The sequence below is a fragment of the Camelus ferus genome, chromosome 6 (assembly GCF_009834535.1).
Source record: "Camelus ferus isolate YT-003-E chromosome 6, BCGSAC_Cfer_1.0, whole genome shotgun sequence".
NCBI classification, from domain to species: domain Eukaryota; kingdom Metazoa; phylum Chordata; class Mammalia; order Artiodactyla; family Camelidae; genus Camelus; species Camelus ferus.
In genome coordinates, this window is record NC_045701.1 from 3162108 (window position 1) to 3186597 (window position 24490).

The 24490-nt window shown below is 36.9% G+C and overlaps 1 protein-coding gene and 1 pseudogene across 1 annotated transcript in view; both read left to right on the forward strand.

Annotated features, from left to right (window-relative positions):
* Nucleotides 1-24251, forward strand: part of DENND4A (DENN domain containing 4A) — a 77963-nt gene extending 53712 nt beyond the window's left edge. Inside the window, 11 exon segments of the mRNA XM_032480917.1 lie at nt 2697-3796; nt 8257-8443; nt 11856-11950; nt 13233-13408; nt 13501-13644; nt 14690-14888; nt 15151-15405; nt 16221-16338; nt 16964-17126; nt 17321-17385; nt 22369-24251. Coding sequence (XP_032336808.1) covers nt 2697-3796; nt 8257-8443; nt 11856-11950; nt 13233-13408; nt 13501-13644; nt 14690-14888; nt 15151-15405; nt 16221-16338; nt 16964-17126; nt 17321-17385; nt 22369-22505 — 2639 coding nt within the window. The 3' untranslated portion in view covers nt 22506-24251.
* Nucleotides 10411-10520, forward strand: LOC116664606 (annotated as a pseudogene).
* Nucleotides 24252-24490: the final 239 nt, after the last annotated feature.

A 24490-nucleotide genomic window follows, 5' to 3' on the forward strand; every position in this document is an offset into this window, starting at 1 on the left:
GAGTGGAATAACCAAAGAGATGTTTTAATGTTTGGTTGGATATTGAAATAAAATCAGCACGCTATAGTTACTTCATGATCATCTCGGGGATTTTAACATTTTTAATAAATGTAAATTGAATTACTGAGAGTACAATCACAAGAAAACTACTCTGAAATGAAACATCTCTGAAATATGAAAACATACTCTGAAATTTGGTTTTTTTGTAATGGAGATATTGGGGATTGAACTCAGGACCTCGTGCGTGCTAAGCCCACACTTTACCACTGAGCTGTATCTCCCTCTGAAAATGTTTTACTGAGCCTAACTCTGCTTTTAGTAAGTTTTAACTTTTTAGCTTTAGCTACTGTATTCAGCTGTAGTAAGTCATAATGTACTATATTGTATTCTGGGTTGACCCAGTGGTGACAGTTGTTTCCCAGAAGACAGTATTCATTCAGTGATTATTTTTTGAGTTCCTACTGTATGCTACCATATGCCTGGTGCTACTGGGGATATAATAAGAGACCAAAAATAAACATGGTCCCTTCCTTCATAGAGAGACAAACGGGGGGGATAGAAATAACATTAATCAAATAACCAAGTAAATGTCAAAATACCCTGATATTAAATACTGTCAAGGACTATAAGTTACTAGGAAAACATAATAGACTATCCTGGGTCTGGGGGGGACATGGGTCAGGAAAGACTTCCTTGGGAATATGGTTTTTGAGCTTAGATCCAAAGGGTGAGTAGAAAATGAAGGAAGACAGGGGTTCCAATGGAGGAATTGAAAAGAAGCATTCTGAGCAGCGGGAAGCAGTGTGTAAAGGCTGTGTAGTAGGAAGGGATTACAGCATGTACAAAGGTCTGAAAAAGGGCCTGTATATCAGCTAGGAATTCTTTCAGCTTTAAGGCTCAGAAAATATGATTTAATAGTGGCTTAAACAAGTTGAGGGTTTATTTTCTCAAGAAATTCCAAGGAATACAGTTGCTTAGGATGTTGTTCAGGGGCTTTGCCTAGTTCTCTGGACCTAACCATGGTTATCATATAGCCACTGGCAGCTTCACACACCACCTTTCTGTGCAAGGCAGAAAGAATGGGGAAGGGGAGTACCAGCCCCATCTTTCTCCTTTAGCAGGAAAGCAGAAATTTCTCCAGAAACCCTCAAAAACTACCACTTTAACATCACTGGCCAGAATTACATCACACAGCATCCAGCCTGGTCTGGCAGAATTTAGCATGAATATAAACTTAGACTCAGACAAACTTTTCTGTAAATGGCCAGATAGTAAGTACATACAGTCCCTATTGCCTATTCTTTGTGCGTGTGTTTTTTTACAACTCTTAAAAATGTAAAAAGCATTTGAGACTGTATAAAGACAGTCCACAGGCCCAACTTGGCTCAGAAGTGTAGTTTGCCAAACCCTGATTTAATTGAATAACCAGCTTTATTTGTCTTCAGGACAGCATACTTCTGACTTTGCAAAGGACCCCTTGCACATCTATTTAAATGCAATCCCAGAGTTTTATCTTTGGGTTATGAGATTCTTCCAAGCCTTTGATAACATTTAACCTATCAAGCAGAAAGTTTCCCAGAAGATCAGAAGAAAGTGTATTCTTGGTTTCTTACATCCTTAATGATAAGCTGATACGGAAGAAAAGAAAACGCTTTACCTCTCTGCTGTACTGTTTTCCTTGTTAATGCTATATGCTTATTTATTATTAAACTAATAACAATCATTAGTTTGCAGGCTTTTATGGTCTCTATTAAACCCTTTTATCTCCTATCCTGTTCTGTTATCTGAATGCATCATATGGCAGAAAAAGAAAGTACATTTTTAGTAATTGCCAGGTTATAAAGAGCTAATTCTGCTGGCTAAAGCAGGGAAAAAGAATAGCTGACAATATCATACCCAGACTAATGTTTTAGAAGATTCCCATGTAACTAGGGTAATTAAAGTGATCAGAAATCTAGATGTCTGCTTTCAGCCTTGTCACCTAAACAATTTGGTGTAAAAAGCAGTGAACAGTGTTCTGAACAGAAAGTGGTCATTCACGTTTGACTGTTACAAACTTGAATCAAAATGTAAAGCAAAGGTGAAATTATTTAGCCACATCTATAGTCATAAAGATTTGGAGTTTTTTAAAAAATAATATTTATTTATTAATAAAGCTAATATAGCTGTCTTTTATTTGGTTTGGTTTAGTGTTTGGGGTTTTGTTTTTCATTTTTCAGGCGGAAGACTCAGAATCTTAAGGTCCTCTAGCATAGCTGCAGTTGTGTAACCACCATTATTTTAATCAGTTCAGTAGAATTGACATCAAGTCATCATCATTATTATTATTAAACATGCCAAGGGTAAATATTAATCTTAATTTATAAGTATTAAAAAGCAGTGCATCCTTATGTCTAGGAGCACACCCTCTATAGTTAGTCAAATCTGAGTCTGAATCCCATTTCTCCTGCTTAGGACTGTGTAGCTTTGGGCTGGGTGATTAATCTCTCCAAGCATCAGTCTGTCTCCCCCCGTAGGATGTTGGAATGTCTGTGGCAGATAATGTAAGTGAAGTACAGTGTAGTACCCGGGAACCAGCAGGCACCTGCTGAGTGCTTGCTGCTATCATTTTCGTTGCTAATATCTTAAATATTTAAGACAACTTATATTTGCACATTACATTTTTCATGGCGAAAACAACTTTTCTTGTTTTTCAGAAAGCACACCTGAGCCGCTCTTAATATCCTCTTTTGAGGATACAAATGAAACAGGAAATATTCAAAGTAGACGCTTCAGGAAAAGACATAAAAGCGACAATGAGCCTAATTTGCAGCAGCAACTGTCCTGGGGAAATAGGAACCGCAATCTTAGTGGAGGAGTACTGATGGGACTTATGCTCAATAGAATTAACCAGGAAGCACACCCGGGAGAGATGGTTGGAAAATTAGGAGCCGATGCAAAAATTCTTTCAAATGTTATCTCGAAAAGCACAAGGCCAAACAGTCTTGATATTGGAAAGCCATCTTTAAGATCAAAAAGAGACAGTCTAGAAAAGGAATCTAGTGATGATGATACACCTTTTCATGGTTCTAACTGCCTGGCAGATAAAGTGGATTCCCCTGTTATTTTTGACTTAGAAGACTTAGACGGTGAGACAGACGGATCTAAAGTGGGATACGTTGCTACACAAAATCCCAAGAGGGGTCAACGCTTGAACAGCAGCTTTTCGGTAAAACCTTTTGAAAAAACTGATGTTGCTACAGGATTTGATCCCCTCTCTCTCTTGGTTGCTGAGACTGAACAGCAGCAAAAGGAGGAGGAGGAAGAGGAGGAAGAGGATAGCAAAGGCGTTTCAACACCATCTGCTCGGCGGGATTTGGCTGAAGAAATTGTCATGTATATGAACAACATGAGCAGTCCTTTGACAAGCCGGACACCAAGCATTGATTTACAACGGGCATGTGATGATAAAGTAACCACTAAGAAAAGTCCAACATTGGTCAAGGCATGCCGAAGATCCAGCCTGCCTCCTGATTCCCCGAGGCCAGCGAGACTTACCAAATCTAAAAGCTATTCAAAAAACGAGGACAGACCGAGGGACAGACTCTGGTCTTCTCCGGCCTTCTCACCTAACTGCCCATTTAGGGAAGACTCTCAAGATGCACTAACCCATTCATCACCTTCATTTAATTTAGATACACTGCTCGTACCTAAACTAGATGTTCTGAGAAACAGTATGTTCACTGCTGGAAAAGGGGTTGCAGAGAAAGCAAGCAAATGGTATTCAAGATTCACCATGTATACCACATCATCTAAGGTGAGTTTTATTAGTAGTTCCTACTTTTCTTTTTACCCTCCTCCACCTCCAGTAGTCCCTTCCTTGCAAAGATGTCTGCTTTTACTATTCTCCTTAAATACAGCTTTACAGAAAGACGCGTGGAATGTGTAAGATTTGTAAGTATCAGAATCTGAACTTGAATAAGAACTTCAAAAGGAAAGGAATTCGTTATGTTTGTAGTTCAGTTTTGAAAGAAAGCGATTTGTAGCTGGAGTAAAAATCAGTGTCATATGAAAATACTTACTGAGCTTCGTTATTGCCTTCAAACATTACCAGCCAGACGTAGGATTTTTCTTCCTGGGTAGGATGGAGTAGCTTGTGATACACCTGCATAACTTCCAAAGCAAAAAGCTAGATGAAGGATAGAAAGTATCTGTTTAAAGTCATCAGAGAACTGTTAAAACAACTAGAAAGTAGAGGACTAAGATTCTAGAGAGAGGAGAATGGCAGAGATGAGCTGAAGTCCTATGGCTACTTCTTCCATGAGGGCATTTGCTTATTCTGAGCACAGAGTAGGAGGTTGCAAATCCAGGCTTTGCCTTGTCAGAGGACTGTGGAGAGGTGAGGGGGCCAGCAGAACTTTTGGGGATTTTGTGGAGCTGGAAAGACAAAAATGGAGACTTGAGGGTCCTCAAATAACACAAGTTTTTTCCTTCAAGACATTTTCCAAATACTGATACGGCATGAGACAGAAGGCTAAAAAGGTAAGCAGAAAATCTCCGACCGAGAGTTCTCAGCAGTTTCATGGTGCTGAGATTACAATAGCTGGAGTCCATGAGCTGCTGGGAGGTGGGGGAGGAGGGGCAGGGAAGCTTTGGGGTACACCCCAGGCCCTTCGTTCAAATTCCTGCAGAGCTTTGCCTTGGCACATCGGCAAACCAGACATAGACTGAACCCAACCAAAACTGCAACCTAGGCTTGACTCAGCTCAGCCTGTGATTTTTAGATTAAAATAATAGCCTTTACTCCAATAGAGGAAAGAGTGTATCCTTTCTTGAGGAACAGAACATCAACTGGAGCCCTTCCAGTTTTCATAGACAATTTTTAATATTCTATCATTCAGTTAAGAATAGCTATGCTGAGAGAGAAGGATCATAACTGAAAACAAACAAACAAACAAAACAGATGGAGGAAGCAGACCTCTAGGTGATCCAGATATTTGAATTAGCAGCGCACTTTGAGGTAATAATATATGTTCAGGAAAATAGAGGGAAAGGTGAAAAAAAGATAGCTGCAAAGATGGAAAATTTCACCAGGTGATTGTCTATTAAAAAATCAGTGTAAATTCTAAAACTGAAAAAGATATGAAATTAAAAATGCAGTGGTTGGTTCTAACAGCAGACAAAACATAGAAAAAGAAAGGTTAGTGAACTAGATGGGAAGTTAGTAGAAAACACACACACTGAAGCACAGACAGGAAAAAAATTGGAAAATACAGGAAAGAATGTGAAGTTTAGTGAAAATGCCTGATATTGAGTCCCAGAAGAAGAGAACGGGGTAGAAGGAAAATTTAAAAAGCTAATTGCCAAGAATTTTCCAAAAATGATTAAAGATGTCAACTCACATATTTAGAAGATCTCCCAATGTCACACTAAATAAATGCAAAGAAAATCATACTTAGGCATCTAATGTGAAAATAATTGAAAATGAAATACAAAGGGAAAATCTTAAAAGGAGCCAGAGAAAAGAAGTATGCTGCCTTCAAAAGAGCAACAGTAAGCAAACAGCAGTCTTGAGGCGAGGGTATAGCTCAAGTGGTAGAGCATGTGCTTAGCACGCATGAAGTCCTGGGTTCAGTCCCCAGTACCTCCTCTAAAAATAAATAAACCTAATTACCTCCCCTACCCCTGCCAAATTAAAATAAATAGTGCAATGATAAATAAATAAAATATTGTTTAAGAAAAAGAAAAGAAAACAACAGTCTTATGAATAGAAACTGTAATGTTAGGAGACACTGGAAAGACATCCTTGGAATATCGGAAGAAAATGTTGGCCAGCCTGTTTTTCTATACCCAGCAAAAGTATTCTTCAAAAATGTGCATGAGAGGTCTAGTTCCCCTGAGGTAACACAAGGCCACTAAAGCCCATTCCTCCCACGGACTAAAAGCTCCAGACAAAATACAAAAACCAACTATCTAAGGATTCTGAAAAATAAAAGCAGTAGATGGCAGGGAGGGGCAGATTTCCCATTTTCTTTCACACACATCTTTGCTCCAAGAACAGGTCCCAGGCATAGTGTGGCATGGATCCTTGACAGCTAAAACATAAAGAAAAACCCCGTGTTTCCTGGACAGAGGAACCAGGGAAGGGGGCCCCTGTGGCCTGGAGAACATGAGGGGAATCGGAAAGAAGGGATTTTTAATTCTGTGTGTGGCCACACAAGTCTCAGCCTAACCCTTGAGATACACATTACATGTGATAGATGCAGACCAGCAAGGACCAGGCTTCAAGAACTAAATTGAGAATTAAGTCACCATCTCCAAAAATCAAAACCCAAATTGGAATCTGAACACAGTTGACTGTCTGCTACAGCAGTACCTCAGCATTCTCCAAGGGGTCGTAACAGTGCTCAGACTTCACATCATAACATTAACAGTGTCCAAAATAAAATCCAAAATTACCTGATACAAGGAACCAGGAAAACCTGACCAGTTCTCAAGGGGAATACAACCCTGAGATAACCCAGATGTTGGAATTATCTAATGGAGACTTTAAAACAGCTATTATAACTAGATGTCCTGAAGTAAAGACAAAAACACATGTGAAATAAGTGAAAAGAAAGGAATTCTTAGCCAGAAATCAAAATTATTTTTTAAAAAACAAATTTTATAATTAAAAAATACGCTCTGAAATAAGCTCATGGATGGGTTCAGTAGCAGATTGGAGATGACAGAGGAGAGTCAGTGAAACTGAAGGCTGAATAATAGAAATTATCCAGTTGGAAGAACAGAGAGAGCCTTTATAAAAATGAATAGAGCCTCAGGGACTTGTGGAACAATAAAAAAGATGTAACACATAATTGGAGTTCCAGAAGAATTGGAGAAAGAGAGTGTGGTAGAAAATATATTTGAAGAAATAATGGGTGAAATTTCCCAAATTTAATAAAAGATTTAGATTTACAGCTCCCTGGTAAACTGCAGACAGGATAAACTCAAAAGAAAACCACACTTACATATACATAAAAGCATACTGCTAAAAACCAGAGATATCCATTTGCTAACAATTAAATGACTGCTGGGAAAAAAAAACCCAAGAAGAAAAAATTCCTTGATTGAAAATTGAAAATTTCTTGACTGAAAAGTGACATATTACCCACAGAGGACTAAGGATTTTGAATGACCATGTGTTTTCATCATAATCTGTGGAGGGAAGCATACAGTGGGAAAAAACACTTTTAACCTATTGAAGAAAGGGCCTGCCAGCCCAGAATTCTATAGTCAGTGAAAATATTCTTCAAAGATGAAGGTGAATTAAAAACATTTTCAGATAAGGTAAAAGAATTCATGACCAGTAGACCTGCTCTATAAAATATGCTAAAGGAAGTTCTTCAGGCTGAAAAAAAAATTAATACCAGAAGGAAATGTGGGCCTTGGGGAACGAAGAAAGAGCGAAATAGATGGTAAATGGCTTGTATATAAAAGAATACTTAAAAAAAAACCTCTTAAATTCCTTGTAATACTTACAGTTATCCAAAACAAAAATTATATTATCTCATGGGGCTTTTCAATATGTAGATGTTTTATAGCGATTAAAGGACTCACCCTCCTGGCATTCACTGTAGTGATATTACTACATGTGAAGCGGTAAATACTAACTTTAAGTCGACTACGAGTGGTTAGGTGTATGTATTGCAGTGCCTAGAGCATCCACTTAAAAAATCCAATGAGATACAGCCAAAAAGCCAGTAAAAATATTCAGGTAATCTTAAAATAACGACTCAGTAACACACACACACACACACACACACACACACACACACACACTTTTTCTTATGTATTATTGTTATAACCAGAAAAAAATTTTAACTTACACTTTGGTGTTCTCAAAAATGAAAACTAGAAATACATGTCTTTGAAACCTGGATTGTTGTAGAAGAGAAAATGTAAATATGAATGAAATTAAAAGAGAAGAAAATGTTATTCTAGTGGTATCATCCTGGGCTGGTATTTGCAGGGAAGAAAATAAATGAAGATGTAGGCAGCATTTACCTAACTGACAGATATCTGCTTTGCTCTAGCTAAAAAAATGCTGTCTTAAAAACTGATCTCCAGCTCATATTTGTCCAAATTAGTATGCCCTTGTAAAATTGGTTTTTTTCCTCTCTAGAAGTTGTAATGTTGATTAACTGATCATCTGAGTAATTAGGTGTTCCCTCTGCCTTAGAAATGATTTAAAATAATTAAATATGCAGGAAATTAAGCTTATAATTATGTCTTTAGGATCAAAGTTCTGATCGTACCAGTCTTTCTTCAGTGGGAGCCCAGGATTCTGAATCTACCTCTTTGACAGATGAAGACGTCTGCCACGAGTTGGAAGGGGCCACTTCTCAAGAGAGCGGTGCCACTTCAGGGACTAAGGGAACTGATTTCAGCAGAACAAGCCTGGAAAGTTCTGCCTCCTTAGAAGGTTTGTCCAAACAGTCCTGTCATAATGCATTTGACATGTGGCACCTTTAATTTTTTTTTAATGTTTTAATTTTGTAAAAGATTTGTATGGCTCCAGAGTCAAAACAATAGAAAACCAAGGCACTTTCCGAGGGGTCTGGGTTCCATTCCCACCCTATCATCTTGTTTTCTTCCTCCCTAGAAGTAACCATTTTTATTCATTTTGATTTATCCTTTCATTGTTGCTTTTTTTTAAAAAAAATATAAGCATATGTGTGGTGTGTGTGTGTGCTCTTAATTACTTAGAAGGTAACATACTGGAAATACTTAACCTGCTCCGTGCTTTTTTCACAAAGCAGTATATCCTGAAGAACGTTCCATATTTTCACATAATGTCCTTCATTCATTTTCACGCTTGCGTAGTTCATCATGTGTGGACGTATCATAGTTTATTTTAACCACTTCCCCACTGATGTACTTTAAGTTCCCAGTCTTTAGCTGTTATAAATAATGCTATGGTGACATGTCATGTTACATCTTTGCCCAGGTATCTTTGGAAGGGACTCCCAAGTTCTTCCTTGAAATGATATTGCCAGGTTCCCTCCCCCACGGGTATATATACTATTTTTTGCATTCCCAGGGCTGGTATATAAGAGCCTATTTCCCCACAGCCTTGTGAAAAAAAAATACGTTGGCAAGCTTTTGGATTTTTGCCATCTGATAGGTAAAGAATGTTTTCAATTCATTTTTCATTTATATTTATCTTATAAATTAAGTTGCTATCTGTCTATATGTTTAAAGGACTGTTGGTATTTCTTTTTCTGTGGGCTGTCCTTTGCCTGCATTTCATTTTCACTTGTTGGTCCTTTTTTTTTTTTAAGTTTTAATAGCTCCTTTTTATATTAGGGAACTAATCCTGTGTCTCCTACATAAGTGGTAGATACTTTTTCCAAGTGTGTCAAGTTCGGTTTTTTCCCCCCACATAATAATTTTATGTCATCAAATTTATCAGCCTTTGCCCTGTTGCATCTGGATTTTGAATCATTAGGAACCATTTCCCCTTCCCTCGGTTCATCAGTGTTTCCTTCTGATACGACTCGGATTTCCTTTGTCACATTTTCTTAGGTCAGCAGACTTCTTCTGAAAAGGGCCACATTGTAAATATTCTAGGTTTTGTGGGCCACATACATCTGTGTCACATATTCTTTTTTGTCTTTTCCTTTTTTTTAAACATGTTAAAATGTAAAAGTTTTTCTTAGCTTGTGGTCATACAAAAATAGATTTGACCCTTGATGGCAGCTATTTAATCCATTTGAAGTTTGTCCTGGTGTATGATGTGAGGAATGAATGAATTATATTTTTTTATTTGCACTTCTGCTATTTTAAAAAGCTTTTTTTGTGGAAATATTCAAACAATCACAAAGGTAGAAGGAATAGCAAAACGAGCCCCTGTGTACCCATCACCCAGCTTCAGCAATTATCAACAAATGGCCAGTCTTGTTTTATCTTTTCCCCTCTTCCCTCTGCTACGAACATTTTCTTCCTTCCGCGCTGGATTATTTTAAAGTACATCCCAAACAGTATATAGTTTTATTTATAAATACCTCATGTATGTCTAAAACATAAAGGACTTTAGTATTATATATTTTTAACTTTTTATTAAAGTTGATATATTTAATAACTTACTGTACTATAAGTCATACATATAGTGTGCACGTTTTTATACATGTAAATACTATACACTTCACAAATTGAGGGCAACTGAGTAACCAGTACTCAGATCAAGAAACAGAACATTAATAGTGTCCAGAACCTCCTTTCATGCCCATGTCTGGTCACTACTCCCTCCACAGGTAAACACTATCTTCTATGTGTTAGTGTGGCTGTTTTTTGAACATTTTATGGACTGATACAGTATGTATCTTTTGTGAAGCATGCATTGCTTAAAAACAAAACTATAGTACCATTATCATATTTTAAAAATATGGCATCGCTTCTTGGCCTTTTGGCTAAGATCAAGTGTAAAAATGTGACAGTATTTATTACATAGTATCTTATGTAAAATATTTACTTAGTTTAAATTTTCACAGCTATCTCATAAAACTCTTTTTATAGGTGGTTTGCTCAAATTAGGACTCAAACAAGGGCTACTTATTGCATTTGTTTGATGTGTCTGTTAACTCCTTTTCATCTTTATTCCCTTTCTTTTTTTACCCCCTTGTCATATATTCATGAAGAAATCAGATGATTAGCTCCCTTCTTGCCCCAGTCTTTTTTTAACATACAGGAACAGTTTATTGGGCTAAGTAAATAAGACTTACCTCACAACCTGATTTATATTTGCTAAAAAGAATATATATTCTGTGTTGTCGACTGATTATATAGAAAAGGTAGGCTGCCCACATACATGATTGAATCAGTCGAGGCTAATAGGTAGCAATTTTGAACTAGCTTTAGCAGAAATGGATTACAGAAGGTTATTGGGGGACCATCAAGGGAAGAATTACAATTACTACCAATTCTAAGCATCTTAAAGGATGTGAGGTTTTGGCTTTCTCTCTGCCTCTCTGCATCTCTGTGTGGGAGGGCCCAGGGCCAGTGGAAGCTCTACAGGTGTCTCCCCTCCTCCCCCCCATGTCATTTATTTGCTGAAGCAGTCTGGTCATTAGTCTGGATTATGCTGATTACATCCCCATGGTGGTGTTCAACATGTTTTCCTATCTTCTCTATTTCTTCTAAGTGGTAATTTATACCATTACTTTTTTTTTTAATCTTTATAAAAATACCAGTGTTCATTCATAAATTGTAGTAACTAGTGGGGAAAAAAAAAGTATAGGGAAGGTATAGATTACTTCCAGCTTTACTGACAAGATACAGTAACTGTCAGCAATTGATTTGACCGTAAAAGTGCCCTTACTTTTTGGTGGTCATTTTACTACCTACTAATACCTCATTGCTCTTCAGAATATACTTGGAAACTCTTCCCTAGTGTTTAAGAGCAAGATTACTGTTCCAGATTTTAAAAGATCCTTAGAAGGAAGAGAACTGCCAGTAATTCTTTTCATCATCTGAAATAAGATCAGCTGTTTTTATACTTTTTAGAACTTAGAACTAAATACTTTCTTGTATCTTAAACATGTAAAAATAGAAACAGCAAAATAGTAATTACAAACAACTGGAACGCCTTGTAGCCTGTACACACAAAGTGCTTAGTAAGTGAGAAATGAATTAAAACACATTTCCTTAGGTGTGTACTCAGAACAAAAATGCATACATTGAAAAACATTTTTCATTATTTATTTATTTTCTTAAATTACCTTTAATATTTTAAATCAGTTTGACATTTTATGAGAGAATTTATGAAAATGAAAGATTCTCATATCCTTTCTCATTAATTCTAACGGTTTTGCTCTTCGTTTTTTAATCACGAACAGGATCCTTGTCCAAGTTTGCCTTACCCGGGAAGTCAGAAGTGGCATCTTCCTGTAACACGAGTAGTACAAATATCTTCCAGAACTATGCAATGGAGGTACAGTTTTAAACAAAACAACATTGCCATGCACTGCATAATAAAATTTGCATTTCTTACGTGGTGGTGATCTCAGGTAGAATGGTAAAAAGTCAAACATACGGCATCTGAAAATTTCAGAATGTACAGTGCACCTAAATAAACTTAAAATGTAAAGTATTTCAGATTCCTGAAGTCATACTACTTTTTCTGTTTGGAAAAGTTCTGTGCTTCCTTTGATATTTATCAACATAAAAAAGCACTTTTTCATTTTCAGCATTTATATTTGCCCCTTCTTTGCCGCTTTGAATTTTTATTTCACATCTTAAACCCTCATAACCAGCTTTGCTTGGCAGGTGCACTTTTTGGATGAAGATGCAAGGGGCGGTCTTGGCAGCTGTGTCAGCTCTTTCCATCATTTTTCATTCTTTGTATCAGTTTGATGTGGAAATCGCTGGATATGCTGCTATACCCCATTTTCTTACAATGAAAGCATTATATTTTTACACTTTAAAAATTTTCCCTAATTTTTATATAAAATTTGTTTCCAGATACGTTTGTGAATGTTGCTATTTCACACTAATTTGCATAAATTTGGAGAGTAAATCTGCATGCAGCTGGAAAATAAATGATGAGCACTAATATTACAGTTCACAAAGCTTCCGATGGCTTCAGAAATTTCGGTATTTTATTAATGTGATCACGGCATTTACATTTCTCCACAGCACTGCTTCTTGAACAGTGTGTAGTTACAGACGAGGGTTTTGTTGTTTTTAATTTCCAGCCTGTCGTGGCTGGTACTCTTGTAAACTGTAATGATCACTGACTCAGCTGTGGGAGCGATGACAGATTGCTTTGAGGCTCTTTAAGTCTTCTTCCCAGTTTCTTTACTTAACTCATCACAAACCAGTAAGAATTCGTGAACCAGCTCCTACCTGGTTGACCATACTGTGAGCAGCCCAGATCTGTAACCTGTTACCAGTGCCTGTTTTGGGTATTAACAAATTAATGCTTGGGTTTACTTTTCCATTAATAAAATGATGGCAGATTTTTTTAGTAATTATAATGGTAAAAATGCTCACTTAAATGGAAGTTTCCCTTTCAGGCAATAATTCTGTAATAGATTTAGCTGAAATAGTTAAAGATGAGTGTATTATATAATGTACTGAATGTAATCCATTTTTTGTTTGCCACTTCTCAATCCTGAGTTTTAGTTTTCCAATAGATTTATGAATTGAACTGGTGGTTACTTCATGATATGCACCAACTGGCCTACTTGACGAAGCGCTGCTTCCTCCCCTAGGTTCTCATCTCCAGCTGCTCTCGGTGCAGAACCTGTGACTGTCTTGTCCATGATGAGGAGATCATGGCTGGCTGGACAGCAGACGACTCAAATCTCAATACTACGTGCCCATTCTGTGGCAATCTTTTCTTGCCCTTCCTGAATATCGAAATAAGAGATTTAAGACGCCCTGGAAGGTAACGATTTATGCTTTTTTCCCTTCATGTTTAAGGATCATGTTTCCTAGAATATCTCTTTTCTCAAAAAGCTCCTTTGATTCACCTTACAGATACTTTTTGAAGTCAAGCCCATCTACAGAAAATATGCATCTTCCGTCCTTTTCAAGTCAGACAAGGCCATCTTGTATCTCAACATCAGCCTCTGATCTTGACAAATCTGTTATCTCTGTTCAGCGGACTTTTGATCTAAATAGGTAATTATGATTATGTGGAACTACATTTTAACAACATATATTGCACGTGTTTCCAATAATGACAGAAAAATTAGCTGACCATTTTAAGGTTTAAATTTTTATATATAAGAGATTCCTAATCTTAAATTCTTATTCCTTTAAAACAGTCTTAAAATTCTCTCTAATGACCTAAATGTTTAAACAGTCAATAGTTTATGCTTTATGAATCCCCAAAGTTTTAGCTATATAATTCATATATGATAATGTGTACCATTATTTTAAAGGTAAAAATTCTGGAGAACACTTGAAGTTCATAATGAACATCTTTCTATTTCTACTCTTGAGGAATCAAGTCAGACTAACTTACTTCTACTTTGGAATATTTAATTTTCTACCTTGGAATATTTAATAGCCTGAGAAAACATCTGGAACTGATAGAGGAACTGTAAAATTAAGCTAAGGTTTATACAGTAAGCCTAATATAAGTAAGTCTTTGCTTAAAACAAATACAGAAATGCACTCCTGTTTGGAGAAGTGCCAAGCACGCTGCATATAGCTGGGCAGATGAAGCCACAGTGGTAACTGAATGTGAAAAGGAAAACGCCTGCTTAATACTGGCAGGCGGAGTGCCCTGTTTGATCATGAATATGCTTAGGCTGCAGAACGGCAGAGCTGTGTGTGCACCTTCTTCCATCATAGGTCCGCTAGCCCTTTCTCTGACTGTCTCCCACTAGCTCTGACTCTTGAAGGAATAGGTGCCGATGTTTTCTGCTTTGTATCCTCTGGCCCTGTTGTGGTTCCTGCAGTATGAAAAGCTGTCCGCTAAATGTTTTGAATAAAAATGAGTGACTCTTGAATATTTAAAGTTCACTGGATAGAAAGGAAATTGAACATGACTAGACTACTGTAAACTAAATCCTGTTTCCCAGCCGAAGCCCGAGTAGCATCTTTCCTTTGTTTTACTTGGCTGTGCCTAGCTCTGATTCTAAAGAGAAATTCTCTGTGCTAGACAAAATAAAGTAAATCTAGACAGTGATATGCTTTTTTTCTTTTTTCAATGCCCAAGCAAATCTAAACTTCTGGAAAATACGTGTTCACAAAGTATTCAGATCCCTGCTGACAGATCAAAAACAGCTATGTCAAAATGTCCGATATTTCCAATGGCCAGGAGTGTTAGTTCTTACGGCCCCTTGGGTAAGGAGGACGCTGGAGGGCAGAAGATCATTCCTACAGGCAGCCTGCCAGCTACTTTACAAGGAGCTACAGTATGTATTTTGGTGTTTTGTTGTTGTTGTTGTTGTTGTTGTTGTTTTTACAATTTGGACATTGATAATTTACATAAGACTTTGTTCCCCATGTGCTAAACAGCCTTCTTAGTTTCGATTTTTATTACTGTTGAGCAGAGTCTCTCGTTGCATGATACAGTTACATTTTTACTTACTTGGAAATCATTGACAGGAGTGTTTTTTAATCATTCAGTATCATCAATATTGTAATTGCCATTTATGGTTTTTGTTTATTCAACAGGATTCTTTAGGGTTAGAATGGCACCTCCCAAGTCCAGATCCTATCACTGTTCCGTATCTTAGTCCTTTAGTGGTGTGGAAGGAGCTTGAAAGCTTATTGGAAAATGAAGGCGATCATGCAATAACAGTGGCAGATTTTGTGGACCATCATCCAATTGTTTTTTGGAACCTGGTGTGGTATTTTAGACGTCTTGACTTACCCAGTAATTTACCTGGATTGATTCTCTCTTCTGAACATTGTAACAAGTATTCAAAGGTATGAGAGTAGTGGGGAGGGCATAACTCAAGCGGTAATGTGTGTGCTTGGCATGCATGGGGTCCTGGGTTCAATCCCTAGTACCTCCATCAAAGAAATAAGTAAATCTAATTACCTACCCCCCAAAAAATAAAAAATAAAAAAACAAAGGTATGAGAGTAAAAATGAACTAAAAGCCAGTGCTACTGACACTACTGTAATGTTTGCATAGCCCTAATGACAAAAAGTAATTTTTATGCTAAATATTTTTAATAACCATCTGAATCAATAAAATTATTTCAGTTGCAAGGAATTTTTCTTTCCACAGTCTAGCAGTAAGAGAAAGTCGTATTTTTTGGACTTCTTACAAAATTGACACAAAATGGGCTTGAGTTTTTGTTATAGAGTCAAAAGTAAACTAAATGACTCTTAGAGAAGAGTCTGTGAATCGGCCCCACCCATGTCTCCTGCCTCCTTCACAAGCGAGCCTAGCGCTTCGGGGGGGTGGCTTGAACTGACGTAGAATGGGGCTCCTGGGTTCCTCTTTCTGTGGAGCCATAATCATAAACTGGTCAAGATTAGCCCTCCCTGGTTCCCTTCCTCACTCGTCCCAGTTCTTGGTTAAATCTGCTACTTTAGAGGCTCACTGGCTTCTCACCTCAGCCCGTCTTCCTTCAGTAGGTTGTAAAATGCATGCACGTCAGTCATTTTCTCTTCTCTTTTCTCTCTTGCACACACACAATCCTACAAAATGTCTGTAAGGATTTTTATAAAATATTTACAAAGCATTGTCATATAAGGATCATTAATGAATGTTGGTTTATTCTTCAACACAGATTCCTCGCCACTGTATGTCTGAAGATAGTAAACATGTTTTAATCCAGATGTTGTGGGACAACATGAAATTGCATCAGGATCCGGGACAGCCCTTGTACATCCTCTGGAATGCCCACAGTAAGTGCTGTCGCAGATGCCAGCTTCCTTCGCGCGGAGTGATGACTTCTCTCCTTGCTTGAGATAGCCTGCGCTAACGTATAACTGACTTGTATTTTACTATCCTGCTTTTTGTCTTACAGGTCAAAATCGCACTCTTTTGTTTGAGAGTGAGTGTTAAGTTTGATGTTTTTAGTGCTGTCTTCCATGGGGATCAAGGGATTTTTGTTTTATTGGGTTTTTTTGGCTTTGTTTTTGAGTGGTGCTGTGTGTGTGCTGGAGGGGTGGGTTGTGTTTGTAAAGTTCCATTTTTGGCACATTGCTTGTCCCTGTTTCTTCATTTTACTTATTTTTTTGTTTCCATCCCAGGCTGCTGATTTAGTATTTCTTCCAAGGGGCTGTATTAAAGAAAACAGTATTTTTAGTTATTGTGTATTTGAAGTCACAAAAAGCTTTAAGCCTATTTTATCATTATTTGTCTTATTTCTTCCTTTTTTTATTCTTAGATTTCTGTTTCTTTGTCCGTTGCCCTTAATTTATTTTTAATGCTTTGTAACTTTTTAAATAGCTATCAGTTGCTGCTTAATTACATTCTCCTTTTCCACACAGAACATTTCCCTTCATTTGCTCTTTTGTTCTTTTACAGCCCAGAAGTATCCAATGGTCCATTTATTGCAAAAAGGTGATAATTCATTTAACCAGGAATTATTGAAAAGTATGGTAAAAAGCATTAAAATGAATGATGTCTATGGACCAATGAGTCAGATTTTAGAGACACTGAATAAATGTCCTCATTTTAAAAGACAGAGGTAATTCATTCTCTTAAATGAGTATATTGTTCTTATAAGCAGATTCATATTGTTTGCTTTGTAATATTTTATTTTATTTTTTCTTGCTTTGTAATATTTTAGACTATCTCATGCTTATACTAACATAAACATTTTTGTAGCTATAAATAGACTACGTAGATAGTAATGTCTTCTCTGCTCCTTTTTCCCCCTAGGAGTTTATATAGAGAAATACTGTTTCTCTCACTTGTGGCACTGGGAAGAGAAAACATTGATATAGGTAATTTAGCAAATATATAACATGTAATATTTATATATCATGGTATAGTTTTCAAAGTGTTTTTATCTTGGTAGTCTTAGTATAATGTAAAATTTTATTAATATACTTGAATTGTTTCTTTGACTTTTTTTTTGATGTAATGTTAAAGATACTTTGATATTTTGGTCATGTTGGTTATAATAATGATAAATAATGAAAGCTACCATTTTTTTGAGGGCTTTTTTATGCCTCATATTATAGCAAGTACTTTCCATGTATTATCTCATATAATTCTCCCAAAAGCCCTCTGAGGTAGGTACTATTATCATGTCCGTATTATTATTGAGACAACTGAGGATCCAAGAGGTTAAGTAACTTAAAGTTGGGTTTCACAGCAGTAACAGCCATATTTGAACCAAGCAGTCTTAATTTCCAATCCTGTGCTTTTAACTGTTTTGTCATATCACTAATGACATTAAGCTTGCATCAGAAAAGATGTAAGGTAGTTAAATACATATTTGAGGGGCTCCATACATTTTTGGTTGATCGTCTGTTTCTCCCAGTTACTGTGCGTGACCTGCTTTAGTCAGAGACACAAATATGTTGAAAGTAAAAGGGTCGAAAAAGGCATTTCATGCAGATAATACTAAAAAGAGGGCTAGAGTAACTATATTAATATCAGACAAAAATAGACTTTAGACAAAGTCTAAAAGAGACAAAGAAGGACATTTTATAATGATGAAACAGTCAGTCCACCAAGAATTATTAATTGTTTATAACAATTATAACATATATGCAGCTAACACCAGAGCCCCAAAATACATGAATAAAAGCTAACAGAATTGAAGGGAGAAACAGACACTCAGCCATAACAGTTGGATATTTTAATATTCTGCTTTCAATAATGGATAGAACAACTAGACAGCAGATCAGCAAGGAAACAGAAGACCTGAACACCACTGTAAAGCAGCTAGTCCTGAGAAACATCTACAGAACACTCCATCCGACTACAACAAAAGACATACTTTTCTCGACTGGACATGGAATATTGTCCAGGATAAACCAAATACTTGGGCATAGAGCAAATCTCAACAAATTTAAAATGTTTGAAATCATACGGAGTATGTTCTCTCACCACAGTAGAATGAAATTAGAAATCAGTTACAGAAGGAAAATAAGAAGTTCACAAATATGTGGAAATTAAACAACCCATTCCTAAAAGGCAAATGGTTCAAAAAAGTCCTAATAGAAATTAGACAATACTGTGAGAAAAATGAAAATGAAAACACAACATACCAAAACTTTGAGATGCAGTGAAAGTAGTTTCTACCTTAAGAAACTAGAAAAAGAAGAACAAAGCACGTAGAAGGAAGGAAATAAATATTAGAGCAGAAGTAAATAAACTAGAGGAAATGGGGGGGGGAATATTTTTTAAAATAGAGAAACTGATCGAAATCAAAAGTTTGGTCTTTGAAAAGATCAACAAAATTGACAGACCTTTAAGCTAGACGAAGAGAAAAAGAGAGATGACTCCAATGACTGAAATCAGGAATAAAAGAGGGAATGTTCATACTGACCTTACAGAAATAAAGAGGATTATGAGGGAACACAGTAAATAATTATATGCTAACAAGTTAGATAACCTAGAAGAGAGAAGCAAATTCCAAAAAGGCATAAACTGCCAAACTGACTCGAGAATAGAAAATCTTAGCAGAGCTGAAACAGAGAGAACGGGTCAGTGATCAGAAAGCTTCCCACAAAGAAAAGCCCAGGGTCAGGTGGTGAACTCTGCTGAATGTTTAGAGGAGGAGAAACAGCATTTGTTACGGACCGCATGTTTGTGTCCCCCAGCCCCAAAGTCACACACACTGAAAGCCTAATGTGATGGTATTCGGAAGTAGGGCCTTTGGGAAATAATTACATCATGAGGCTGGAGCCCCCAGGATGGAATTAGTATCCTTACAAGAAAAAGAAGAGAGCTATCCCCCTCTTTCTCAGTCATGTGAGGATGCAGAAGAAGCTGTCTGCCAGCCAGGACGAGTGCTCTCACCAGACACCAGATCTGCTGGTACCTTAACCTTGGACTTCCCAGCCTCCAGAACTATGAGAAATAAATGTTCATCATTTAAGCCACCCGGTCTGTGGTATTCTGTCATAGCAGCCCAGGCTAAGACACTCATCCTTCACACTCTTGACAGGGAAAAAAAAAGACAAAGAAGAAAAAGGAGTGCTTCTTAACTCGTTCTGAGAGTTACACCAATATTACCCTGACCAAACCCAGACAGAAACGTTACAGGAAAACTACAGAGCAATAGCCCTTATTCATACAGATGTAGAACTCCTCAACAAAACACTAGCAAACCAATCTAGTTTCAGCAACAAATGGATAGGATTATACACCACAACAAAATGGGATTCATCCTAGGGACGCAGTGTTAGTTTAACATTTAAAAAGCTCCATCCATGTAATATACTGTATTAATAGAATAAAAGCCAAAACCACATGATATCTCAATAGACACAGAAAAAGCATTTGACAAAATTCAGACTAGGAATAGAAGGAAACATCCTCAACCTGATAAAAGGCATTTATGAAAAACCCACAGTTAACACCATACTTCCTGTGAAAAACAGAAAGTTTCCCCTTAAGATCTGGAGCAAGGAAAGGATGCCTGCTTTCACTCCTTCCATTCAGCCTTGTGCTGGAAGTCCTTGTCAGAGCAGCAAGGCAAGAAAAAGACATAAAAGGCATCCAAATTGGAAAGGAAGAAGTTAAGCTATCTTTATTTATAGATGACATGATCTTATGTATAGAAAACCCTAGAGATTCCACACCAAAACAAAACAAAAAAAAAAACCCCAAAATTTTAGAGTTTGAGTTCAGCAAGTTTGTAAGATAAAGATCAAGATGCAAAAGTCAGTTCTGTTTCTGTAATTAGCAGTGAATAATCCAAAAATGAAATTAAGAAAGCAATTCCATTTATAATAGCATCAAAAAGAATAAAATACTTAGGAATTTGTTTAACCAAGGAGGCGAAAGACTTGTATGATGAAAATTGTAAAACATTGCAAAGAAATTAAAGGTCACATAAATGAATGAAAACACACCTCATGTGTGTAGATCAGAAGACTAATATTCTTAACATATCAGTACTACTCAAAGCAATTACAGATTCAGTGCGATCGCTTTCAAAACTCTCAACGTTTTTCGCAGAAATAGAAAAACCCATCCTAAAATTCATGAAATCTCAAGGGACCCCAAGTAGCCAAAACAACTTCAAAGAGGAACAAATATGTAAGGCTCACACTTAACTGATTTCAAAACTTACAGTAGGGCTACAGCAATCAAAACTCTTAACAGTATAGACTGGCATAAAGACAGACATGTGGACCAATGGAATAGAATAGAAAGCCCAGAAATACACCCTCACATCTGTGGTCAAATGGTTTTCAACAAGGGTGCCAAGACTACTCACTGGAGAAAGGACAGTCTTTTTAAGAAATGGTGCTGGGAAAACGGGATATCCACTTGCAAAAGAATGAAGTTGGACCCTTATATAAAAATTAACTCGAATTGGATTGAAAGCCTAAATGTAAGTCCTAAAACTATAAAACTAATAGAAGAAAACATAGAACAAAAGCTTCAGGACATTGGATTTGTCAGGGATTTCTTGGATATGATACCCAAGGCACAGGCAACAAAAGAAAAAATAAACAAATCAGACATCATGGAAATTTTAAAATTTTGCACATCAAAAGGTGGTATCAGTATTGTAAAAAGGCATCCCACAGAATGGGAGAAAATATTTACAAGTTATATATCTGAGAAGGGATTAATATCCAGAACTATGAAGAATTCCTAAAGCTTGACAACAAAATAAGCCATTGCTAAATGGACAAAGAATGTAAATAGGTATTTCTCCAAAGGAGATAAGACAGTGGCCATTAAGCACATGAAAAGATATTCAGCACCACTAATTATTTGGGAAATGCAAGTCAGAACTACAGTGGGATATCATCTCACATCGTTAGATGGAATGGCTACTCTCAGAAAATAACTGGTATTGGTGAGGATATGGGAAAATTGAAACCTTTGTGCATTGTTAGCAGAAATGTAAAATGGTATAAAGCTGCTGCAGAAAACAGTATGGCATTCCCCTCAAATAATTAAAGATAGAATTTCCACGTTATCCAGCAGCTTCACATTTGGGTATATACTCTAAAGAATTGAAAGCAGAGTCTCAAAGAGATTTTTGTACACACATATTCATAACACTATTATGTAATAGCTAAACTGTAGAAGCAACCCAAGTGTCCACTGAAGGATGAGCAAATAAGCAAAATGTGATAATATACATATAATGGAATATTATTCAGCCTTAAAAAAGGAGGGAAATTCTGACACATGCTACAACATGGATGAACCTTGCAGACATTATGTTAAGTGAAATCCACCAGTCACAAAAAAACAAATACTGTATGATTCTACTTAAGACATACTTAGAGTAGTCAGAATCATGGAGACAGAAGTAGAATGGTAGTTGACAAGAGCCAAGGGGAAGGGAGGAAGGGTTTTATTGTTTAATGAGTAGAGTGCCAGTTTCATAAGATGAAAAGAGGTATGGAGCTGGGTGGTGGTAGTGATTGCACAACATTATGAATGTATGTCATACCACCAAACTGCACTTAAAAATGGTTAAGATGGTAAATTTTCTGTTATCTATATTTTATCAAAATTTCTTTTAATATGGGAGAGAATAACTTTAAACAGTTGGCTACAACTTTGCATTTCACTGGTCTGTGTAGTCTAGCTCTACAATGCTGTGGTCTCTGAAGCCCCCACACCAGCTCTGAAATGGTGCGGTCCTCTCGTTGGCAGCAATGACCTGGAGACTCCCTCTTGGCCTCTTAATTTTGCAGTTCGGTAGTGTGACAAAAACTTGATTGCTGGCAGTGTCAAATACAAATTTCTTCATGCCTTTATTTCTTTATGAATTTCTACAGATGTATTTGATAAAGAATACAAGATGGCATACGATCGCCTCACACCGAGTCAAGTCAAGAATACACACAACTGTGACAGGCCGCCAAGTACTGGGGTGATGGAATGTCGCAAAACCTTTGGAGAGCCTTATCTTTAGGACACGTGTGCGTGCGCGCGTGCGCGTGTGTGTGTGTGTGTGTGTGTGTGTACTGCCAGTAAGTATTGTACAGTCAGTGTATAAAATAACACTTTCAGACTCTAAACTTTTTTCTTCGATTTTTAAAAATACATTTGTAAATGGTTCAGAAAGTCCAGATAGTTTATGTACAGAATGTCTGAAAGAGAAAGTAAGTGACAGGTGGGAGAGAGCCACTTAGTGTCCATTTTTTCCCCCTCCGGTTAACAAGTAATTAAGTATTTTTGTAATGAGGAAAGCTCTAAACAAAAAATTAGTTCCCATAAAAGAAGACAACTGTTTTACGGTTTCTCTTGGAAGAGGCAGATTAAAACATCGTGTATGGAACTTAAACAAATGTAAGATGCAAGTATCTCCTGTTTTCACAGATGATTCAAAATGTTTTGACCATGAAGTTGTATTATACATATTTTAAACTGTTTATAGTAAGTTGCTATTTTTTTAATTTTTAAACTTAATATAGCAAACAAAATGAACTTAAACTTATGAAGCAAGGCAGTTAAGTGCTTATTTGTCTGCTACTTGAAGTTAATGCAGCTGCAGGTCTCTATATGTGTATCTGTCTCTCTGTATTTTGTTACTTGGGAGAATGATTCCAAAAGGTCACGCTAGTGTCACTGTTGTCCCCTGAGCGCAGGGAGCGCGTCACAGCGGGGGTGTGCGTGGCCCAGCCTGACTCATTGATCCTCGTGGAAGGAGAGCCAGAGAGGTTCCAGGTTGGCTTCTATAAAGTCAGGCTCGATATACCACGAGTCCAGAATTTCCTCTATTGTTAATAGGTACGTACAGTACACAGGGAAGGTAGCTTAACAAAGCCAAATGTTCTACATGCACACTTATGCTGGGAAATATGTTAGTTTCTCCCAAATTTGAACTTTATTTTAATATCTGAAATATTGGGTATGATGCAAATTGTACTATATTTATCTGGAATATAACCTACTGGAATAGTCTGTTAATATATATATATATATATATTCAAAATATTTTTTCAAAAGTAGAAAAATAATAACTCTCTAAACGTACAGCCAGATAGAATTTCCCATATTGAGGAACTTGGCTTTTTCAATAAGCCTTCAGAATCTGGTTTATGGAATCTAAAATCCAGAAATATCCAGAAATCAGACAATAAACTGAATGTTTAAGCACTATGGGTATTAAATAGACTCTTAAAAAGTATTGGTAGTCCCATTATTTCTAATATCATTTTCTTTGGGTAATTTCTGATAAAAAGTGTCCTTTGGCTGTTAGAATTATTTATAGATTTTCAAGGTGTCTGTGTGGTGTGTGTTTGCACACATTGTCATTAATGAAGGAATTCTCTAGCCACTGTCAAAGAAGAAAAAAAAAAAGAATGGTCCTCAGTCCAATGTGTAAAAGCCCACAGAGTTCAGGGCACTGGGACTGGAGTTACCTTAAAGTCCTAAGACTTAGAACCAGTTCAGCTGTAGGAAAAAACCCTTGAGTTCACACTGTTAGTGAATAGCACCGAGCTGAAACACTTCAACGGCTTTCTGCTCTGGGAAGTAATGGGGAAGGTTTAAAAATATAAAATTTTAGTTCAGTTAGTTTGGGGCTGAACTTGATTACTTGAAAAATCTGGTGCTATGCACGTGTGTCTGCCTCTCCTTTGTAAATACCACTCCTGTCTGGTCCTTCTTTAGTATTCAAGGTCTTAGCCTCGCGCTCTGTTTTATGTTCTCTAAGTCATCATCATTTGAAAGTTGTCAAATGGGAGAAACATTCGATGGGTGTGGCTTTTGGCACTGGTGACAAACATCCCTCCAAGCAGAATTCTGAGGCTCCGTTCTAGTTTTTTGTTACTGTTTTTTTCCCCTTAAAAGAACGGCTTTTCACGATTGATTACCTTTTCTCTACCGGGAGCAATGAGTCATAGTTTATTGGTTTCAAATACCTGACCAAAAAAAGTAAGGTAAAGCCCATTC